The sequence below is a fragment of the Poecilia reticulata genome, linkage group LG12 (assembly GCF_000633615.1).
Source record: "Poecilia reticulata strain Guanapo linkage group LG12, Guppy_female_1.0+MT, whole genome shotgun sequence".
Taxonomy (NCBI): domain Eukaryota; kingdom Metazoa; phylum Chordata; class Actinopteri; order Cyprinodontiformes; family Poeciliidae; genus Poecilia; species Poecilia reticulata.
The window spans coordinates 15107582-15129763 of NC_024342.1; the positions used below are offsets into that span (position 1 = coordinate 15107582).

At 39.4% G+C, this 22182-nt stretch overlaps 1 protein-coding gene across 3 annotated transcripts in view; it reads right to left on the reverse strand.

Annotated features, from left to right (window-relative positions):
- Positions 1–440: 440 nt before the first annotated feature.
- rai14 (retinoic acid induced 14) overlaps positions 441–22182 on the reverse strand; it is a 36202-nt gene continuing 14460 nt past the window's right edge. The window contains exons 3-21 of one of the 3 annotated variants that reach the window (XM_017308019.1): positions 16972–17102; positions 14353–14441; positions 14164–14228; positions 13019–13076; positions 12772–12842; positions 9199–9305; positions 8887–9071; positions 8348–8373; positions 7820–7906; positions 7439–7528; positions 6784–6909; positions 6158–6253; positions 3292–3987; positions 2654–3138; positions 2061–2229; positions 1802–1969; positions 1401–1559; positions 1233–1298; positions 441–809 (exon numbers count right to left, since the gene is read on the reverse strand). In XM_017308019.1, coding sequence (XP_017163508.1) covers positions 723–809; positions 1233–1298; positions 1401–1559; positions 1802–1969; positions 2061–2229; positions 2654–3138; positions 3292–3987; positions 6158–6253; positions 6784–6909; positions 7439–7528; positions 7820–7906; positions 8348–8373; positions 8887–9071; positions 9199–9305; positions 12772–12842; positions 13019–13076; positions 14164–14228; positions 14353–14441; positions 16972–17102 — 2961 coding nt within the window. In that variant the 3' untranslated portion in view covers positions 441–722. Of the gene's footprint in view, positions 810–1232; positions 1299–1400; positions 1560–1801; positions 1970–2060; positions 2230–2653; positions 3139–3291; positions 3988–6157; positions 6254–6783; positions 6910–7438; positions 7529–7819; positions 7907–8347; positions 8374–8886; positions 9072–9198; positions 9306–12771; positions 12843–13018; positions 13077–14163; positions 14229–14352; positions 14442–16943; positions 17103–22182 lie in introns of all 3 variants that reach the window. The other 2 variants (XM_008424057.1, XM_008424058.2) reach the window with 2 other exon arrangements.

A 22182-nucleotide genomic window follows, 5' to 3' on the forward strand; every position in this document is an offset into this window, starting at 1 on the left:
GTAAAAAAAAAAAAAAAAAAGTCAGTGAGGCAGATTCTACACTAGCATTGTGTTTGTGTCACAGTGAAGACACGTTTAAAATGCCCAACTTGATGGTTTTAGCACAGACAGACCATTTCTGCGTCTATTGTTACTGTTGGAAAACCTTATTCATGCTTTTATTTGGCAGGTTTGAAGATCAGTTTGTACACAGCAGTTTACAAAGTGTTTCTTCCACATCTGTGTTTACAGCCTTAATGCTGCTATTTGCACCTGCTTTGATCTGGTCTGCATATGGGTGCTGGCTCATCCATTTTTTTAAAAGTTTATTCTACAACTTTAAAGTCCTGGTGTTATCAGGATTGTGTACAACTGCATTCAAAAGAAATATTTCTCAAAGCGGGAACCTGGCTGAATAAACATCAACGCTTGCTTCAACTGCAAGATTAACGCAGGGAAAAAATCGTTGGATATTTTATTTTTACACTGAATTGCTTTACAGACTAACACCTGGCTGATTTCCTTTCCCATGTGGCTTTCCCAGGCTAGTCATCCATTAACAGACAGCACTTTCATGCATGTAGAGCAGAGGGTTTTAAAGGTTCAAAATGACCTTAGCAAAGGCAATAAACACGTACTTGTAAACCGACTCCTTATAAGCAAATACTCTGGGTTTATACACAGGCACAATGTGTTTTCAGTCTAAAAATAAATGTGCTTTTGTGGAGACTCCCGGCCGACTCTTAGCAGGCCTCCTTGACTTGACTTGGCACCTTGCACATCTTCAGTATCTGCTTCAAAGCTTTCTGGACGTCCTCGTCCATCTGACCCTGAGGGAGACGATGCAAGCTCAGTTATTAACTGGTTAACTTCTTTTAAAGTTTTGGATTATCAAGACTCCAAAGAATTATGTGACTTTTTCTACAATGCTGCAGCTCAACAACCTGTTGAGGTCGAACCGTCACCACAAATATCCAGGTTTTCATATCAAAAATTCCAGGTTTAAATTTCTCAATGCTTTTAACCTAACTAATTAAATGAACAAAATAGCATGGATATAAGTAAGCTAAGTAGCTGAATAATTTCCACACACAAACACATTTCAATATTTCAATCAAATTCCACATTATGCCAGAAATGTCCACGTTGTTTAATGGACATCGAATAATCCAGATTTATGAAAACTTATTTGATACATTGCAGGCATTGCACTGGGTGAAATAGGTAAAAATTAAAAATATTAACTGATTTACCTGAACCGCATAGAGAAGATGCATCCTGTAGACCGACACTATTTCATCATGCTGCTTCTTTGATTCCTTTAAAGGCAACACAAGGTACAAACTTAGTCCAGATACGCCACAGGAACAAATATTAGCATCGACAGTGAGTTGTTACGCATAACTTAAAACGAATCTTACGGCTAGCTGGTACTGAAGCTGCTTTAGTTGCTGCTGAAGCGTCTCCATCTGCTGGTTTTGCTGTTGCCTCTTGGACGGGGAGCAGGACGTGTAGGAGAGCTGTGACAGGCTGTTCAGGGCTTCCTTTAGTTTGCCTACTTCACGAGACAAGTCGTCTATCTGAAGACGGAAGAAAGCAGAGATTCACATAACAACAAACACTATAAAGCAACAAAGAAGCTAAAAAGTGTTCTGATGGAGATTTGTTTACCTCCATATGCAGCTAAAGGAAATCTAGCACTTTGAGATAACAGGTAACAGGAACTTCCAGTCGTTAATTCTTACTTTTATGGTTTCTGATTAAGCTTCCTTTGAACTGGTTTTCTGCAGCAGACGGTTCAGACAAACAGATAATCACTCACCCTCTTGTTCTTTTCTCTTTCCGACGCCACGTGATTTTCTACCAGCTGCTTGAGTTGACACACAGCATCCTGCGCCTCAGCGAGTTTGGAGGTCAGAGTCTGGTTCTCTTTCTCCCGTGACATCAAGAGCTCCTGCAGAGCTTCCCGCTCTGCACGATTATCTCGCGCCTAAAGGATGGAAGAAAGGGGACACGTTCGACGTGAGAAGTTACATCAGGAGATGCTCTCATGCGGACGTCTTCGTTTCTGTTCCTCCTGCCTTCTGCCACGCATCCGCCGCCTCCAGAGCCATCTCATCCTGCTTCCTTAAGGCTGCCTGAAGGAGCTGTGTCAGATGGTTCACCTCACCCTCCAGCTGCTCCCGCATGGTCTCGTGTTCCAGACGGGGAACTGCGTCCTCCGAGGTGACGTGTTGCTCTGCATTCAGCCTGTGTGACGCAGGCATACAAGAAAATTAGTTAGGTTTCATGTGTGCTTCTGCAGTTGGTAGGTTGTGCGTAAAAATTAAAAAATTTGTTTTGGAAGAGCATCTAAAAGGGGGGGTCTGATGTATTTTTCAGGCACATACGGTAGTGCCATTTTATAACACAATCAAGAAACTATTTTTGATTGAATATTGACAATTGAACGACTCAAAAATGCACAAGATTGGGTACCTGACCAAAATGTTTAAATGCGGAAACATAAGAAATAAATCTGCACACATAAGTAAAAGGCCGAGCAATACTTGATGAAGCCTAATGTTTCAGCCGAGCTGGTCTCCTTCAAAATAACTAACTGGTTAGTGTGACGCACAGCAGTTAAAAACATTTTCTATCCCCCTCTTTTTTTTTCTTAAGTTTCTCTCCGTACCTCTTTTGAAAAGCCTCCACTTGTGTCGTCTTTTGATGCAGCTGCTCTCTGAGGGTTTCCAAGTCACTTTCCAGCTCCTTGATGGCATTTCCCAGAGACGACACGACCTGTGTGTGGTCAGTAAGGGTCACAGAGCTCTGTGTCTGAGCCTCGGCCTCCTGTGTCAGGCGCGCAATGTCCTCTTGAGCGGCAGAAAGCTTCCTCTCAGTCTCGGCGAGCAATGTCTGCAGCTCCTCCACTTTACTGCTCAGCATCTGGACTTGTTGCTCTGAAGAGGCGGCCGAGGCTGAGGCTGAGGGTTTCTCGGCTCGGGCTTCGGCCAGTTCTTTCTGAGCGGCAACCAGCTGGCTTTTGGTTTCGCTGTAGGAGTGTGACAGCTCCAGCAAGCGCTGCTGCTGCCCAGCAATGACCTCATTTAAATCAGCTTTCATCTCCTCAAAGTCTTTGGCTGCGGCTTCAACGGGGACCGTTCCCTTCAGGGCCTCCTATGCAACAGCAATTAAGAGATTGCAAACTGAGATAATGGCACGGTTTATGTAATTTGAAGAAAAAACAAAAATGACATTCAAAAGCTAAAATAAGACATTTGATCTGTTTTTTTTATATACTTTGTTGAAATGGCTGGATCTTGTTTTTACCTGGAGCATTCTGACTTCCTCTTGTGCCTCCTTGTAAAGCTCTTCGATCTGCGCCGTCCTCTGTTCTTTCTCCTTTGCCGTCCGCCTCTCCTCCTCCGTCCTCTGCAGCGCTTCTTCCATCGGTCTGATTCGCTGAGCCGTTTCGTCTTTTTCTGACTCCAGCTGGACGAGCCGCACCTTCAGTTGTTTCATCTCATGTTCCAGTTTCTCGGCCTCCAGTTTCCCTGTGAACTCTTCTTCTCCCCTTCCCATCTGTGCTTTCAGATCCTCCACTTCCTCCAGAGCTTGATGGTATCTCTCTTGAGTGTCTGTCAGTTTCGCCTGCAGCTCTGCTAAACTTTCCATCAACTCTTCCTCCCTTATTTTCTCTCCAACGCTTCCATCCTCGCCTCTTTGTCTCTGTCTGTCGGAGTTCAATCGAGCCTGAAGCAAGCAGTACTCCTTCTTGGTTTCGAGCAGCTTTATTTGAAGGCCTTCAAGTGCTTGTTTCAAAATCCTGACTTCCTCCTTGCTCCCGCCTTCACCCCCCTCTTCCTGTAGTTTAACGGGATGCTCTCCCCCTTCCACCTGGGTCGTAGAGGCCACTTGTGCCCGTGAATGAAACTCGTCCTGTGTGGAATGGAAGGAGGAGATGGAGGCCATGCTGTTCGGACGACTGTCCTCGTTCAGCTCATTTCCTGGTAGGGACGGAAGTCTCTGTGTGTTGAGAGGACATGAGAGTAAAAATTTATGATTATTATTTATCCTAATCTCTTTGGGGTAAAAAAACCAAACAAATAAGTTATTATAATAGATTGAAAAGGAAAGTTAATAATTGTATTTGCTTTAGCTTACTTATTTATTTTGTACAACCAAAACTGTTAAACTTTAAGCAGAAAATTTTTGATTCATATCATCTTGTCAAATAAAATTGAAAAAAGTAAAAATAAAAAATAAACTTTAATAAATGCTAATACATTATGGCATTATTAAATGAATACATTACATATCATGTAAAGTTTTAAAGACGGTAGTGAAACCTGATTTGCTGAAGCAACAATAGGCTCATGTAAACCATTACTGTGTCTTTCATAACCCATCCCAAAAAGACTACTGGCAAATATGGTGGGGGGGTTTTAAAAGTATTTTTAATGAACATAATTTCAAATTTCTTTAAAAATATCCTTCAAATCACTCAGGTCACCGTTTATCCAAACATCACCTGAGGAGCTTCAGTCAAAATTGAGAACTCATTCGCTATGCAGATGACACTACTGTATTTATCCAGAAGGTCAAAATAATAGCTCACTAAGTTTCTCTTTCTCTAAACTTGGACAACACAGAGGTTGCTTACTTTTGCCTTGGTGCCTCAGAAACACACAAATCAAACTGTGCAGCTTCTCTGGAAAGCATTTTTTTCTTTTAGATTTCAGTAGCTATGCAGATCTGCAACATTTTACCGTTTATCCCTTCTGAACCGTTTCCCACAGCTTTTCCACAACCAAACTTCAGAGTATCACCGAATTGTGAAGTGGAAGGAAAATAATACATCTGCAGAGGAGATTTTGTAATCAGCTCTTGTCGCTCATCAGGCTGGGAATCGTGTTCTAGGAGGTGAAATTCCCCTTAATGTAATCTCAGAAACAATAGAGATGTTCAGTGAAAGCTATGGGGGGTTTGCTAGGGAACATCAGCGAACAAACAGAATCATGAACAAACGCCACACATCCAGCATAATGTGGCTCAGTTTATGGTTTAGGTTACAATATCCAAAGCTTTGAACATCTGCCAGAAATGTGTTCAGTTCACCATCCAACACAGGAAAGATTATTGCAAGCCTAAACATGGCCACCTATCTAAAGTGACTAAGCAGACAAAGAGAGCGTTAATAAGAAGCAACCAAACGGCCTAAGATAACTCTTGAGGAGAATCTGTCAACAGGACATCTATTAAGTTTACCCTTGGGCCTTTACTGGACTCTCTGTGTGACCAACACTGCACATCTCCTTGATAAATAGAAATACTGTAGGAAAACCTGTTAGTGCCAGAGAAGCTTGACATATAGCCAAAACTACAATGTAATGTCTTAGATTCAATCAAAGCATTTTGGTCTAAACAAAGTCTAGACCTGAATGTAATTGAGAATCTGTGGCAAGTCTTGCAAATTGACGTTAACAGACAGTGTACGTCTAATTCATTTGCTAAGATTTGGGAAACATAACAGTGTAGAGTTTAGTGGTTCTAAACTGTATTAAACTGGGAAAGATCAATAAAAATGCACAACCTGCTTTTTGAATATTCGGCTTTGTCAACAATGTTGAAAGTCTTGTATAATTTTCCTTTCTCTTCACTGTTATAATTTTTTTTTCCAAACTAGAAAGGTTTGAGAAACATACATAATTAAGTAGCAAGTTGGGCAGTTAACAAAAAACGACAGAAGATATTCTAGTTATTTCACAATGCTGCTATTAAAGTTCTTCAGAGAATAATCCAGGAAATGTGTCTCTCTTAAAGCCATCAAAAGTTATCAAATTTTCCCTTTCAATTTAAATGTATTACCAACAAAGTTCTATTGTACCTTAAAGATATTTTGGCTCCATAAAATCAAAACTTACAGAGCTTTTCCATTACATTGCTTTTGGTGGATTCAAGAATTTTTAAACAACCTATTGGGATTTTAACAATCAAATCTTTCGTGCTACAAAATTCCTTTTTAGGGCTAGTTTGGAAAATCCCGACCAATTTGCTTGGTTGCTTTCTTTTCTCCATCTACGTACGTCCTCAAATACAGTAACGTTAATCATACACTCTAAAACTGAGTAAATTTGCTGAATCTATTCAGGCTTTACCACTTAAACATGGAAGTAAACAACAAAGACACTCAAACCTTCAGTTTGTTTGCAAGCTCCTGGTTTTCCAAAGTAAGAGCAGTAATCCTGGCTTGCAGAGCAGAAACCAGAGCTGCAGACGCCGTGTGCTCGACCTGCCAACAAACACATATATTCACATGCCAAAGAGACACATAAAGGTAGCATTAGGGACCTCCAGGTATCGTCAGGAAAACAACACAAGTTGTGACATGTTGTAAGCTTAGCTCAGACCTCCTTTTAAGACGGCAGATGATTCGGAAACGTACTAAACTTAGAAAAAGAACTACAAATAAAACAGAAATAACTAAACTAATTAACTAAGATTGTTTTTTGAAGGTTATCTTTAAAACAGTTTATGTCAAAAAGTCTTTTGATGTGGTGAATAATGTCAAAATATTCTTTAAACTCAATGAAAACTCTTGATCCGGTTAGAGAGAGTTAATAGGTATAGCTGCCAAGTGTATGGTTTAATAAACAGTCAGTGTGTGTTTGTAGCTCTCTGCACTGTGTGTTATTGCAGCCGCAATGATGTCATTCTTTGTTTAGCTCTTCTAGTCTCATTCACCCACCTGGTTTTAAAGCTGCCCAGAAGCAAAGTCAACAAGCCCCACACGGTCCGACTGTTAATCATTATCACCCTCACCTCCAGTTGAGGAACGGTCACCGTCTCCACCGTCTGCTTCAGGTCTTCGATCGTCTCCAGCAACATGTTTCTCTCTTCATGGAGCTTCTCGACCTCTTTCAGTGGTAATCCTGAAAACTCGTCCTCCTTTGCGATGAGGGGAGGAGACAGAAGTGAAGGGTTGTGGCAAAGAAGGGGAACAGACAAGTGGAAAAACCTCTGGAGGCTGACCCTCCACTACAATCACATTATAGTGAGAAACTTTAATGCAATCTATTAGGATTTCATGCAAAAGACAAACACAAAGTAGCACATTTTTGTAGCTAACTTTTGGAAAAGAGGTGTTCATTAACTCCTTTAACAGAAATTAATCTAGATAAAATCTGCCTGCTTAGTAAGCAGTGTTCATTTGACTCTAGGCATAAAACTTACTGTTTAATAAAAAATGCACTCTACATTTTAAGATTATTATATGTAAAGAAAACTACAGCATTAGTTAATTTCCTCCTGCTTCACAGATATGAGATACTTTGTGTTGATTTTTTATATAAAATTCTAATCAAAGAGACTGAAATAATACTGAAAAGCTCAAGCAGTACAAATAACTTTGATGGCATTGCAACAATAAAGTAAAACACAGAAAGTTCTCAACACAACCTTTTCAGTTTCGTCCTACCTTGTAGTTAAATCTCTTTGGAGTGTCACCTTTGTTGGGAGCAGGAGTGCTGCTAGGAGTAACAGCAGAGGGAGAGGAGGGTCCAGAACTCTGAAGGACGATCAAATGCGGACATTTAGGATTCATTTTTTCCTATTTGTATAAAACCATCTGAGTTTTAGAGAAGCTCTAAGCGTGGCTGAGAATTAATTGTCATCATTAATAACTAGTTTTTCTGATCTGATGGTCAGTAGCAACACAAATAAAACAACACCAAGCCAGATCGCTTTGAGAAAACAGAAAGGGGGACAGAACAGCAAACAACAACACAAATCAATGGCTGTAATTCATTATTCCTCTTATTAATTCACTTCAGACATGCACAGACAGGCATGCATTTACCTGCAGTGGACTATTAGGAGGTGGAGGTGCTTTTCGTTTTTTGGGAGTTGTGATCCGCTCATCACTTAGCTTAGCTACCTGATCATGCTAAGAAGCCAGTAGGAGAATCAGACAGATATCGACAAAAAGGAGAAAGAAAAATCAGAGGTGGGATTCAGTGCTGGTTAGTAGAAGAATGGTCAAACACGTTTTAAGTTTTATTCTGAAAAATCAGGAGGTGGCGCATTTTTTGCCAGAGAAATTTATTCGTCAATCATTTCAGAAAGTGAAACTTACGTATTATATAGATTTATTATGCAGATGTAAATATTTTGAGCTCTCTATATAGTATAATCACACAATTCTGGAGGCTATAAAATTCCATTTATATATGTAGGAATGTCATTGTTTCTTATGTAAATCATCAGCGTAGCACCGAAGTGTTTAGCGGTAGGTTAGAGCAAGCAGATTATCACTTGTACTTGATAATCTATGCACGTTCAAATATTTTAGTAGCTGAGCAGACGTTAAACGTCACAGATATTTTACCTGAGGACTTCTTGGAGACTTGGAATCTGTCAGGGGAGTCAGTAGAAACAACAAATGAGCATTTTGAAAACAGGAGCAGAAAGTGCAGCATGTAGAGACGTCACAAAGCCCAGGACAGTGAGATCCTCTACAGGTGAGAATGTTTTTCTCGACATTATGCCCAGGTATATTTGGCTTATCAAAAATGCTTATTTGCATAACCAGGGTCTGGAGTCACAAATTTCAGAGTTTTGGCATCCAGAGCTGAAAGTTGAAGCAAACGCTTCAATAAAGCATACTAGAAACACTAACAGTAACCACAGTATAACAGTAGATGGCAGTGTTGCTATGGTGTTGAATCCTTAGCAAAAATCTGAGAGTAGTTTCCTGATCCATGGAAAAGCTTGAAGCCTAACTTTTGGTTTTATTTCAAGAACAGTCATTGAAAGTAAAATACCAATTAGGCCAGGTTACTTTAAACATTTAAGTTGAAATACTGTATAAATTTACACTGCCTGTGTATTTTTCTGTGAATAGTCGTTTTTGTTCTCACGTCTTACCCAAAAGTGGATGTCTGTTCAGAGCAGCCAAGAGGCCAGTCTGGGCTTCAGAGCTGCCCGACATCTTGGTATAGTGTACAACATCATGGCCCTCTGAATCCACAGTGGACAGGTCTGCTCCTTTCTGAGCCAAAACCTCCACCGCAGCCACCGCGTTGGATTCAGCCGCGAGCATCAAAGCAGTCCTACAACATGGACAGGCCTCGTATCAAAGCACGGAAGTACAAATGAAAACATCCGGCTATGTGCAAGAAGACACTTTATGAATATCTAGTCTGCTTCCAAGTGTGTTGTTAAATTACATTTCTTTACCTGCCATGGTTGTCAGGAGTGTTGATTTCAGCACCGCAGTCTATCAGAGTGCTGCACACCTCGGGATGGCCGTGTTTGGCTGACAGCATCAAGGGAGTGAGGTCGTCCTTTGAGACAGACGAACATTGCAAACATCGAACCTTGTCGTACTGAACGTATTATAGGTTTCAACTGCTAAACGCAAACATCCAACATTTTTCACAAAACAAAGTAATTTTTCTATTATTTTGTCTGGGAAAGGACAGAACAGAGTTTGACTGAACTCCTTTAAACGAAATAGTAAATAGTGAGGTGTATTAAACTTTTAATTGGTACTCTGTGTGGTTGTATGAAAATAGTCATTTAGTCATTAGCTGCTGGCTATTTTTCAATGAATACCATATGTGTCTCTCCATAACATGTCAATCCTTTTCACATGTCTTTGTAGGGGGAAAAAATTCCAAAGCTGCAGCTTTAATGAGTGGGTTCTGCAGAATTTAACACGCAGCTGTCAGAGCTGACTAACGGCAGCAGTATTTCATGAAATGTAGCACCTTCTTCACCTGGACTGACAGATTCTAACCCCAATCAACCAGCTAAATAAAGCCCTGTGCTTCCAAAGCCTGTGCTGAATGGCTGAATGGTTGTTTTTACTCACACGTTCAACATGGTGAAAAGAGGCAAGATTTCTGACATTTTTGAACATCTCAACAATTTTTCTGGCTATCTTTAACAGACTAGATTGTGGCAGGTAGAGCCCACCTTGGATTTGATACATATGTTTATGTATCAACACTACAAAAATTGAAGACAGCTGGTTTCCTATGTTTTGCAAAATGGAGTCTGGACAATCAAATGTTTCACCAAGCTCTATTTTAAAAAAAAAGAAAAAAAAATACTTATTCACATATGAAGAGATCCAAAAGCAAATTCTGTGAATAACTATCCTTCCAATGCAATTTCTAATAACCCTGAAACATGATTTTCAAAAAGAGGCCCAGAACCAACAGGCAAAGGAGCTACATGAAACTGCAAACCACGTCAGCATAGTTGGGTGTTTTATATTACAAGGCTGCTGCTGTTTCCACAGACCAAAGAGGACAAAACTATGTTCTGGGTTTTCTTGGAGCTCTGTTAAAGACTTTAGCAGGCCTGCCGGCTCTGCCCAGATTGTGTTGCTGCTACTTTGGAAACCAAACAGCAAAAATTATTTTGTCCTTTTCTGGGCAACAGATTAAGTGTGTGTGTGTGTGTGTGTGTGTGTGTGTGACTATACAGGTGTGTTATTTGGCCTAGTCGTGTAAGTTTAGTTATGTTCATAACTTGGAGGCACGCTCTCTGACAAATTACCCACATTTGGGCAAAAGCGTAAAGCTAAAGGAAGCCGATGAGAGAAATACAGGCAGTAACTGCAACACTGTGTCAGTTTCTGAGGCTTTAAAAAGGCTTACTTCAAAATTTAACTTGATCTATTCCCTCTTATTTTACAGAGATGCTATGAACATTTTGGTGTTTGATCATTTTATAATTTTAACTGAATTTACTTTGTAAATGTTTCAGACTTCTAGAAAAAGGTTTATTTTTCTGTGCTTTCAGCAGTAGTTTCTCACATGAAGTTAGGCTTTCCTAAATCCAGGAGGAGATAACAAGCTTTTTTATATTTCATAATATCCCTTTAACAGATTTCCATAAGTCAATAATGTTTTATTTAGTTTGTCACCCTGTCATTCAACCCCCAAATCTACAAGACCCTTAACCTCACACTGAATCACTGCTAGATACTAAATACCACTAAACTACAAAGTACTGGCAGTAAAACAAATCTGTATTATTCCACAAGGAATATTAATAATATGAGAACATGTGACACATGACTACCATACATTAAATGACTATTACCTATGTTTCTAATTAGAAACTATAGGTTCCTATCAACAGCAATTATAGATGCCAAAAAGTTTCGGATGAGAGTAAAAACGTCTTCCAGAAACGCGAGAATGCAGGCCATCATATTTTAAAAAAACTGGTCACGCAAATAAATGCAGCGCAGCTTAATGCAGGTGCAACATAAAATCCCAAACACAGATTGTGTTTTTCATAAATTACCTTTACAGGCATACTAGATGTTATTATACACTCTATTAAAAAGCTACAAAGCTAAAGAAGCCTTAAAATATATTTTCATCAACTGAATCTGAAACGCGGATGATAAAGAACGGTTAATGTTTCTGTTTGTTTGACGTACGCAGTTGCTTTTCAAATATGTATGACTGGCCAGACGTTTCTCTGTTTCGTTTGACTTTGCACTGTGTTTATTAAAGTCAAATCCAGGTACAGCAATGCGATACAGCTGCGATGAACCGCCCCAGGAAAACAAGCTGGCATGTTCTGCTCAGCGTTAAAAACTCTGTACTCCAGATGACCGGTTCACCGACTGCATCCGCTAACAGAAGACAGAGAGGCTCAAACTGCTCGTACACATTTGCAGATAATTATGGCTGGAAAAGTAAATGATCTTCAGTGAACATGACGCTATGATTTGTCTTGGCTTTTAACAGAAGACAGAAGTAGGTTGTTTTTTTTTTTTTTGCTTTTAAACAGAGAAAAAATGGCTGCCTTTGAAAAACAATGTTTAGTGAAGGCTAATGATTAATTGCTAACAGTTTCACTAGCCTTACATCTACATGTAATTATTACAGCAATAATTTGCACACATCTCAAAGTCTTGAACGGTCAAAGAGAGGCACTATGTTTTTTTTAATGAAACTTAGAACTTATATTTATAAAACCATGGCTAACATCCGTTTTAACCGGACATAAATTATCAAATTTACAACCAGGTTGAATGACTGTTAAGTGGGTGTCATGAGTTTATTTCCAACAAGCCAGAAAGAGCATAATAAAATGGAAATAAACTTGTTTTTCCCCCTCCACTCTCATTTAAACACATGCACAAACACACACATGCTATTTCATGGTTCCACTTCCCAGCTGGATGAAAACCACAGACATGGTCTGTCACTGCAATGGAGACCACATGTCTGCACCGTAAGTTCCCACAGAACTCTGACTTTCTACCTTAAGCGCACACACAGAAATTAATCTTCAAACAGATGACAAATGAGAGGAAATGTTGGCTCATGAGGCTCCCTTCTACTGACGCGCACTTGCTGCAGCTAATTTGCATATGTCAATGTTTTCTTTCTCTGAACGTAGTCTAGAAATGAACAAAGAGGCGCTCCCTAGGGGAGCACCTGTTAGCACTATCAAGGTTTTTCACTAGTTGCAGTTTCAGAACTACACATTTTTCTGCCCCGTCGCTCAGTCCCTACGGTTTCAATTCCTTTAATGAGACACAAAGCAAAGACGGATTTCTATTTTGTGGATTGATCAACTGTTAAAATGCAAATACGTTCTAGATTTTCCAAACCTATTTTCATTTAATTTAATTTAATGAAATTCTGAATGTTTCTTTATGGGAATCTAGATAAATGGATGAAGCCAATGCATCTTGAACTATACTCATTTTAATTCTGTTGGAAAGAAAAGGCGAGCGTGGGTTAGACAGAGCAGAAGACGTCAAAAAATACATACTGTATCTTTTTGGTTGATGGGGGTTTTGAGTTCACACAGCAGCTGAACAATCTGGACGTTCCCACCAGCAGCTGAGGATCAAATGAGAAGAAACTCTGTATCATTTAATTCCATGTATGGAGGATGAATTTTATCCAAATGAAATTACAGCTTAAAGCTGATCCTGTGAGAAACATTCCCACGTTCAGACCGAGCCTATATAAAAGTTGGCCTGTATAATTAACTCCAAGGCTGCTGAGATACCTACCAGCATGATGCAGAGCAGTTCTTCCTGAGCTATCCACTGGATCAACAGGACATTTACTCTGGAGTAAAAAGAGAGAGTTATTTAGCAAAAAATGCTAAATTTCAAAGTGGACAAGCTGAGTTTTTAGTTATTGTTTCTCCCCAAAACACTGAAAAAAATATGAAAAAAAAACCTTGGCTTGTTGTTTGTTACATTTGGCCTTTTATTTAGTTGACTGTTTTTTTTTTTATGAATAGTAGACAGCAAGTAGTTGGTAGTTTACAAAATCTGTCAGAAAGAGCATTCAAGACATCTGCTACGCAGCAGACTCTAGTTTGAGCAAGGAGGCCGGGCAGTGTGTGCTGCGGTGATGCTGCAGACTGTCATGAGGCAGTCAAGTCAGCAGATGAGAGTGGGAATAGAGTGTGTTACTGCCTCTCTGTCCTGCTGACCTGCTGCTCTGTACACACATTCAGCAGGGTAAAGAAATGAAGCCCTGAAACTGTCTGGTTTCAAGCACCACGGCAGCAAAATGACAGTTCAGACAACAGGCTTCATTTGGTCCAGGTTGTCCTTTCATACCTTTTGTTTTGTTCTTAGATTGCAACATAGAATCGAAATTAGAAAATTCTGGATGATTTGTTGACATTAAACCTAAACTATGCAGTGCATTCAAAAGTATTCATCTCCCTCAAATTGCTGAATAACAAATAGAAACAAATGGTATTTTATGTGAAAGGCCAACTAAAAAATAGCATTAAGTAGAAGGAAAATGATGATAGCTTTTCTTTAGCATCTGTATTTGGGACAAATGCTGGTATGCAACACAATTTTCCTTTGCACAAATAGTTGTAAAAACATGCTTCATTTTACTATCCTTTATAAATATGCACCAGTTTGTGTTGGAAAATTTGAATAAAATAAACAGAAATTTGACACTGTAACATGAAAAAAAGAGTAAACAGTTGGTGTGAATACTTTTGCAAGGTGCTATGAAGCACAATTTGGTTTTAAGCACACTCCAAAGGTGTGTTGAAAATCTGAAATTGTCACAATATATTAAAGGGTTTATTACATGAATTTAGTGTAGGTCGTGAAACATTATTATTCTACGACAAATCATGTTTTCAAAAAAAAAACAAAAAACTTTGGCTTATGAACATTACCTGAATAAGCTTCCTGCAACATTCCAGGTGATTGTTTTTGGCAGCCAGGTGTAAGGGAGTAAAGCCTTAACAAAGAGTAATGGAAATGTTACAGCTACAGAGAATTATAGAGATAAAAAAAATGTGAATTATTTCTGAGAGTTTTTCTTTTACAGTTTCAAGAATGTAGCTTGTGACTACAGTACATACCAGCAGCATCTGTGACCGAGAGGTCAGCTCCGTGAGCCAACATCACGGCGAGGCATTCTGTCAGGCCGCGCGCAGCTGCTACATGAAGCCTGTTCACAAATCCAACGCGAGGAACAAATTAGTTACAGAATTACAACAAGTCTGACGTTCCGTAAGGAATGTTATGATTTTTATTCCCATTCCCATCCAACAGAATCCGCAGCAGCTGCTCGTCACACACATCTCAGCCGCGGCACGGGCCACGTTACAGCCACGTGCCGGTGAGCGGTGCAGCTTGGTGCCGGGTTTACACACATGAGGTAAGTGTCAGGGAAGCGGCTGTCAGTAGAAACAGAACCAAAACGTTTCTCAGTCATCATGTGGAAATCATATCGGCCGCATTTCTCTGGTTACTGAGTGCAAAGAGAATATGGCAGTGTTAAAGACAAGCATATCTTCATTTAAAAGATACAAATTGTAATTCGTTTTTTTATGTATATATTTTAGCAACCTTTCACTTTTATGGCCATTCTCACTGCTAATCAGATTAAATGATATCTTGTCTACTGTTTTTGGCTTTATTTGATAGAGAAAATGAATCAGTAATTCAGTTTAAACTTGAAAGTATGATCTTGCTTTCAGACCCGCCGTTTAGCTTTTAGAACAAAGATTTTTCATCCTGTTTCTTACAATAAGATATCTTATTGTTAGTCCATGAAGCCAAATCTAATAAATTAAGATACTGACACTTGCTAAAAAACAAACAAACAAACAAACAAAAAAGAACAGATTCCTAGAGGAAAACACAATTACTGAATGGCTTCTTGAAATCAAGACATAGGGATCTCTATGGTGATTGCTCTTGCTGCTGGAGAAGTCTTATTGTTTTGCCACCATGGACAAAACTGCAGATGTTCGGTCTTTTTAACTGACATTGGAAACAATGGTGTTGTTGAAGATAAAAGATGTCTTGATATAGAAGAGGAGGAGGAAGAGGAGAGGGAGGAAGAGGAGTCACCTGGCCAGCTACAGCAGGGAGGATATATGGTGTGCCAGAGGCTGGGCCATGCAACTCCTAGCGGATTTGTTAACAACACAACAAACCCACTCCAACCTAATTCCTGTTTATTTTTGTTCCATCGACACAGCAACGTAGATCGTTCACAGCTGCAAACCCACACAAACCATGTAGACCCATAAGTAGGACAAAGCTGGGCTTCTGCTTTTGACAGACTACAGAGAAACTTCACCAGCTCTGCATCCAGACAAACAGGCTAGCAGCAGATAAGTGGTTTTCCTCAACTTCAGAGGTTATGTGGAACACCTTTAAGAACCAGCTTTTACTTTTTAATTGAAGGTTATTTTAAAGTAGATTATGTGAGTAATTATGTGAGCGCCTCTCACATAATTACAACATTAAATCTTTTGGTTTAAACATGTGGATTAAGTTTCCTTAGTGTGTTGCGTCAATAAGCACTTTCACCGTTTTAGGAAATACAAAGGAGCCGGTTTAGTAATGATACCAAAACATTCTACTAACAATTTCTGTGTGCCGACAGTTTCGACGGTCTTGTTCCACTGGGTTTCTTTGGACCAATTACAGTTTTAAAATACTGCCTCGTGCCCACGAATTCAATAACTATCAAGCAGCATGTGAGGCAAACATACAAAGAGGTCAATCGATACAATTCCCTTCCACCTCTGTGAGCAGAATGAAATAAATACCAACCGGTGCCCACAAAGAAGCACACAACAAGCTCTGCGGGCCTTATGAATAGGTTTTATCGCCATAGAGATAATCTATATGCGATCTGTAAAAAAGTTCAGTTCAAAACCATCACAATCGTGTTGATGTATCAAAGTCGTGAGTGCACATCCGTTTGAGCGGATATAGACAAAAGGTCAAGGATTAGTGCTGGCCGTGAAATGAAAAGGCTGCGTGTTTGCAGCGGCTCATGAAAATCTGCATATTTGTTTCTCACTGCATCTGATCCTGTTTCCATGCACCTAGCTCTGTGTGAACCGCTCGGCACGCTGCGGAAAAAGAAAAGAAAAAAAAAAAGATCAAATATGAACACCTCGGCTCTGTGTTATCAACAAACTCAAGTGCCGAGGCAACAAGCTTCCCTGATTCTGCAGAAATTATTTACTTTTGAAACAATGAACGCAATGTAGGCTGCATGAAGGCCAGTGTTTCAAGACATATTTTTGGGGCTGCGCATTCATTTTTAATGTTGTGTGTTGGAGCATGAAAGCACTTCCATAAGATAGTGACCTTGGAAATGCAGTTTTCTGTTGAATCCTTAATTAAAAAGATAAACGAAAAAAAAGGAAAACAGACTGATAGTCTTGCAGTCCACAGGACTTCCAGACAGTTCTGAGTTCAACATTGTTGAACATTCTTCAGAAATCCCTCCCTGTCTTTTATTATGTAAATGACTCCCTCTGAAGAATTCCTTTCTATGAGGAAAAAAAAAACTAGAATGGGATTCTTGTGCATTAATTAAACAGTCATTAAAATATAGCTGTATGTTTTTTCTGGCACAATGAGATTCCTGTGTTGATTTCTTAAAAGCAAAGGCAACAAAACCAAAGGACAAACAAAATCAAACCTAAGCAAACGATGAAAAGAAAGCTTACGCCGATTTCCCCTCGCCGTCCAGCTTTGCAGCATTGGCACCTTTCTTAGTGAGAAGGGACACAACTTTGTCCACCTCGCCATGCTCCACGGCAGCAAGCAGGCGCTCGTCGTTTTTGTTCCACTCGTTTACCTAGAGGACAATTTGAAGGAAAGAAGATAAGCCGCCAGAATGAAACATAAAAATACAATCACAAAAAAAGCAGAATGTATAATTAAATGGAAGAGAAAACGATGCAGGACTGCACATGACTTGTTGAGAAAACAAGAAGTTCACAAAATAGGTCAAGTTTTTGTTAACCTGGGAAATTAACAAGGATCAAAGTTGCTCAGAATGTTTCTCAGAAGCTCAGGTCATATTACAGAAGAGCTTCCCAATGACTGTTTTCACGCAAATATTTTACTGTCTATTTTCTACCTTAAATATCAACAAACTTCAGCCAGTATTGAATGACATCTTTTCTTGTATTTCAAATAGGGTTAGGAAATTCTGAACTGTATACTCTGATAAACTTTAAGAACTTCAATAAAATATGCTTCAATTACATTTAGAGTTGCAAGGGATGCTAATAACTGTGACACCATCAAAATAATCTACAACTTAATTCCAAATTCAAAATATTGCTTAAACATAAGATGCTATTATTATATGATACTGCACTGAGAATGCATTCATTTGAAGGTTTTTAACACAAATATACCACATACAATAAATGAGTAGAGTGCTGTATGACAGTTGGGTTTTTTTCCTGACTTTATTTCAACTTCCTTGGAAGGTCTGACAATCGGTCACTGCGATTTAAACATCTGAAAAATCTAAATAACTCCAAAGAACATCTAAAAGGCTAAGAAATCCAAAACCTGAGGAATCATTCTTTGAGAGAACAAAATGTTATTTCGCTCTGCTATTGCATGTACACACAAACACACACCATTTGTTTTCATATAGTGAGCACACACTGGGCAGAGCTCCAGAAAGAATGAGCTCCGAGCAACAACGTACACAAACCAAATGGCCACATAATGCGTCACTGACAGGCCATTAACACTAAAACAAGTCATTGACTGGAAAGCTTTGAGAATGACCTCATTCACATCTCATGCTAAACACACTCAAACGAAGTTTGTTGGAATAAAACACAACAAAGCAGAGAGATTTGGCATAGACAAAAAAGTATGTCAAATTATTTGGAGAACTAAGTGGATAAAAGAAAAACTCCATTTGAAGTAGTTTATGAAAGCAGGTTGGAAAAGAAGGAAAACTGAACCCTTGGCCCACACCGACTTGGCAACATAAGTTCATTAGTCAGCTCTCTCTGCAGCCACCTGTGCGTATTAGTCGGCAGTCCAGTATTAGTATCTGACCTGATAGCCCACTGACCTACACAGGGAAGCTGGTGGAGCTCTGGCTCCATTAATGCATGTGTGGAAGCTTATTTTAGAAATAGCAAAATGCCAAGTTATCACTACAGGGTGTAAATAGCCTCTAGGGCAAACACCCAAGTGCAATCGCTGCAGCACATTTTGCATAGCTGGTGGAAACTGGAGGGCTATAAAAATCCCCTCAATCACTGGAGCAGCTGAGGTGACCACCACTGACCTCTGCTGCCAAAGACACAAAGTCACTAGCATGGAAAAGTGGCATGAATACTGGAAATAAGAATATGGCTCGCGGAGGAGATTTTTGAATACAAGAGTTTAAAGAGCTACACAGCAACAAACATGCCAGATGGATATGATGTGAAACAAAGGATCGCTACATGGTAAAGTGTATCATGCCCACTGCCAAGTACAGCGGAGGATCTGTGATGCTGTGGGCTTGTTTCTCCCAAGAGTCTGTGTGCATAGCCATCGTTCTTCTCAGATTACAAAGGAAAACAGACACTTGAGTTCATTCTGATAATCAATGAAAATGACTGCAGCTTTGTCTCACTGACCAGCTGACTGGCCTCTCCCCAGGAACAATCTCTAATTAATCTGGTAAATGTAATATAAAGAGAGAAAGAAAGATAATAGATGTAGCTTTTTTAAGGTCAACTGTCATTTTCAGTCTTACGCTTAAATTAGTAGTCATTGTGTTTTTCACATAAATGACCCACTTGTTTTTGGATATAAAAACAATCTTCTTCTGTGCTCATCTCAGTTTCTACACCTAAATGACACAGAAACGACGTGGGGTGAGTTCGAGGGAATAAAATACAGGAGGTGGTTGAGAACTCCGAAGATTTTGTACAAAGCAACGGTCGCAGGTCTTTTTCTCTCTGTGTGCTCTGATTTTGTGAAATTATACCAAAAGAGAAGACTGTTTTGATGCCCTGTTGGCAAAAGCAGAGTTTCAACAGCACCAAAAAAACTAAGCTAGACTTCAACAGGAAAAAAAAAATGACATTTTTCTAAATAACCCCCCACAAAGAAGAATCTGTAACAATGAGTGACGGGCAATGAAACACAACACAGTGGGAAACATCCCTGCTACACCTCCTTACCGAGTGCATAGGTTTCTTTTCTTCTTCTCAAGAGCCTCGTGATTTTTCTTTAGTCATGTGTTTTTCATTTACTGCAGAGGGCATGTTTCACTAAAATAGTGAAAGTTCCTACTAGAGCAAAGAAATCTGAATGAAATAATGTGGACATCTGAACAATATCCTGTGGGACAAAAACAAAGAAACATCAAAAGGAGCTGTGTTTACAATATTCATTTGCTCTAATTGAAAAATATGCAGCGTTTGTTCAACAGAAGCCAACGCTCCCCTTATCTTGTTTTGTGGATACCAGGAAGGGCAGATCCAATGGCTGTAATTGAGAGCCTTTACGATCCGGAAATGGTGACAAAATAAACACCCCCCCATAAATGACAGACTAATTAACACAGGGAGTTACATTAGGGATTGTTCATTTACACTCGTTCCCTCAACTAGCGTGTGCCTTATGTGGCTCAAACCAATAAACCGTACTGATATCCTTTGATGCTGCGTCTGATCCTGTAATGTTTGCATAACCCCGTCAGGAATAAATCAATTTTAATCTTCTCATTTCCACAAGCTATCCCTTAAGATAAACTTTTCTTTGCCCGTGTATGTAAAGCTCCCAGACTCAGTGGAGACTTGTCAAGTTGATTTCAACCAATAAGTGATAAAAACGTCAGCGACCCGAGGGGGCCCTCTGCTCAAAAGGTCATTTCTGGGAAAAATTCAGTCGTGCCTATTGAATTTCAAGTGATGTGAATTATACTGGTTATGTTTAACATGTAAAAATGGAGCTTAAAGTATGCAATGAGAACATTCGCCTTTGTTGTTATTTAAATCTCTTAAGCAGCGAAACTTGCTAACATAAAACGGTGACAATATTCTGACTTATTAATTTAAAGAGTGAGCCAAACACAAAATTATGCAAATACTTTAGCGTTAATTAAAACTCAGTCTATCAGTAATATTATGCTGGAAATATTACTTCATACATAAACAGCAGTACTATGTTCTTCAGCAAGATTTTCTGTCCATTCATAAGAATGCACCTCTTCCAAACATTCATGATGACTTATATGGGGAGGCAGCAGCCCCTTTCTTTTTATAAAATAGATGTTTTAATATCTGTAAACGGTGTAAGATAATCTGTAGAAAGGAAAACCAGCCTAACTTCCTAATGTGTGCTCTAAAATTCTGCTTTTTTACGTCATGTTTTCTCTTTATCTATTTTCAAGCATTAGTTTATTAGAAGCTGTGACGACTCAGAATAAGGTTATTTCCTTTAAAACTAGTTTGACATAAAAGTCAAAACTCTAATGAAATCCTCAGCATGAGCACTTATAGGGAAAAACTGAAGAGCGCAGTTGTACGACCACGTGACTTTCCTGAACAAAAGAAATAACGGACAGTCAGGACGAAGCAGAGTGACGCTCACAGCACCCAGCTACATTGTGGTGGACAAGTTTAAGTGGAGCGGAATGCGCTGCTCCACTTTCGGCCACATACAAAGTTAAGTGTCATCTGATGAAAAAAATATATATATAATGTGCTGGCACAGGCAGCGCAAAGCACAGCACAGCTTTCAACTCAAAGAAATGTAGTAGTTATTTCTCAGTTGTCTATCTTCACAACAAAGAAAAACATTGGAAACTTGAATCTCTTTGAAAAAGGTTCAATTTTTGAGCCCTTTTGCTGCTTATTGCTCAATACAGTAGTATTTAAACCACATATCCTTAGGAGCTAGCTGTTCAGATCAGAGTTTACCAGAAGGAAGTAAAATTCCCTTCCTCTGCTGCTGTCAGTTCTGTTTCCTCTTGTTCTGTCTCTCCCCACCACCCCGTCTCGTGCCTCTATTTCAAGTTTATCCCCGTCTTTCTCCTTTTTGTACTCCAGAACGTGTTTACATGAGAATCGGGTGTGTGTTCCCTTTCTGTCCTTAGCCTGACGCTCATTAGGACACACAAAGAGTGAGCCGATAACACTAAGTGTTTCCTGTTTGTCCAGGCCTGAGGGCTGTCTGCGAGGACAAGCGAGTACAGAGCCACTGTGTAGAAGGAGTAAAAATGCAGTTCAAGGTTTTGGAAAGACGTGCAGAGGGAGAAAGAGATAGCGGAGAGCTTTAATCCCCACCGTTTCCAGTCTGTTTATTCTTCTTTAAACCTTGTTCTTCCCGTTTTGCACTGACCCTTTTAATTAGAAAGTTAGCAGTTCTTTGAAGATAAATATAATTATGAAGTGGAAGGACAAAAAAATAATAAATACATGGTTTGCATTCATTATATTCCAAGAAAAACATGAGAAGTGTGGTGTGCATTTGAATTCAGACCACTTTTTATTCATTAAACCCAGTCCAATCAGAAGCCACCGAATTAATACATTCATGACACGTGTGTGATTTAACATCAGCATAATTAGAGCAGTTCTGTCAAGATCTGTGAGGTTTGTTATTGATGGATAAACAGCGTAATATAGTGCAAGCGGGTCAGAAAAAAAATTGTGAAGATGTTTAAAGCAGGGTTAGATTACAAAGCAATATCCCAAGCTATAAACACCCCAGAGTGCAACATCTAGTCCATCATCGGAATCAAAAAGAGGATGACAGTCACCTGTCTGAGCAAACAGGCCAAGCAAGAAGCAGTTGAACTGAACAAACCCACAGCTCAGATTGGAGCGTCTGTCAGCAGGACTATTATTAGTCGCTTACTTTAGAAATCAGACATTTATGGGAGGGAAAAAGGTAGGGACCAC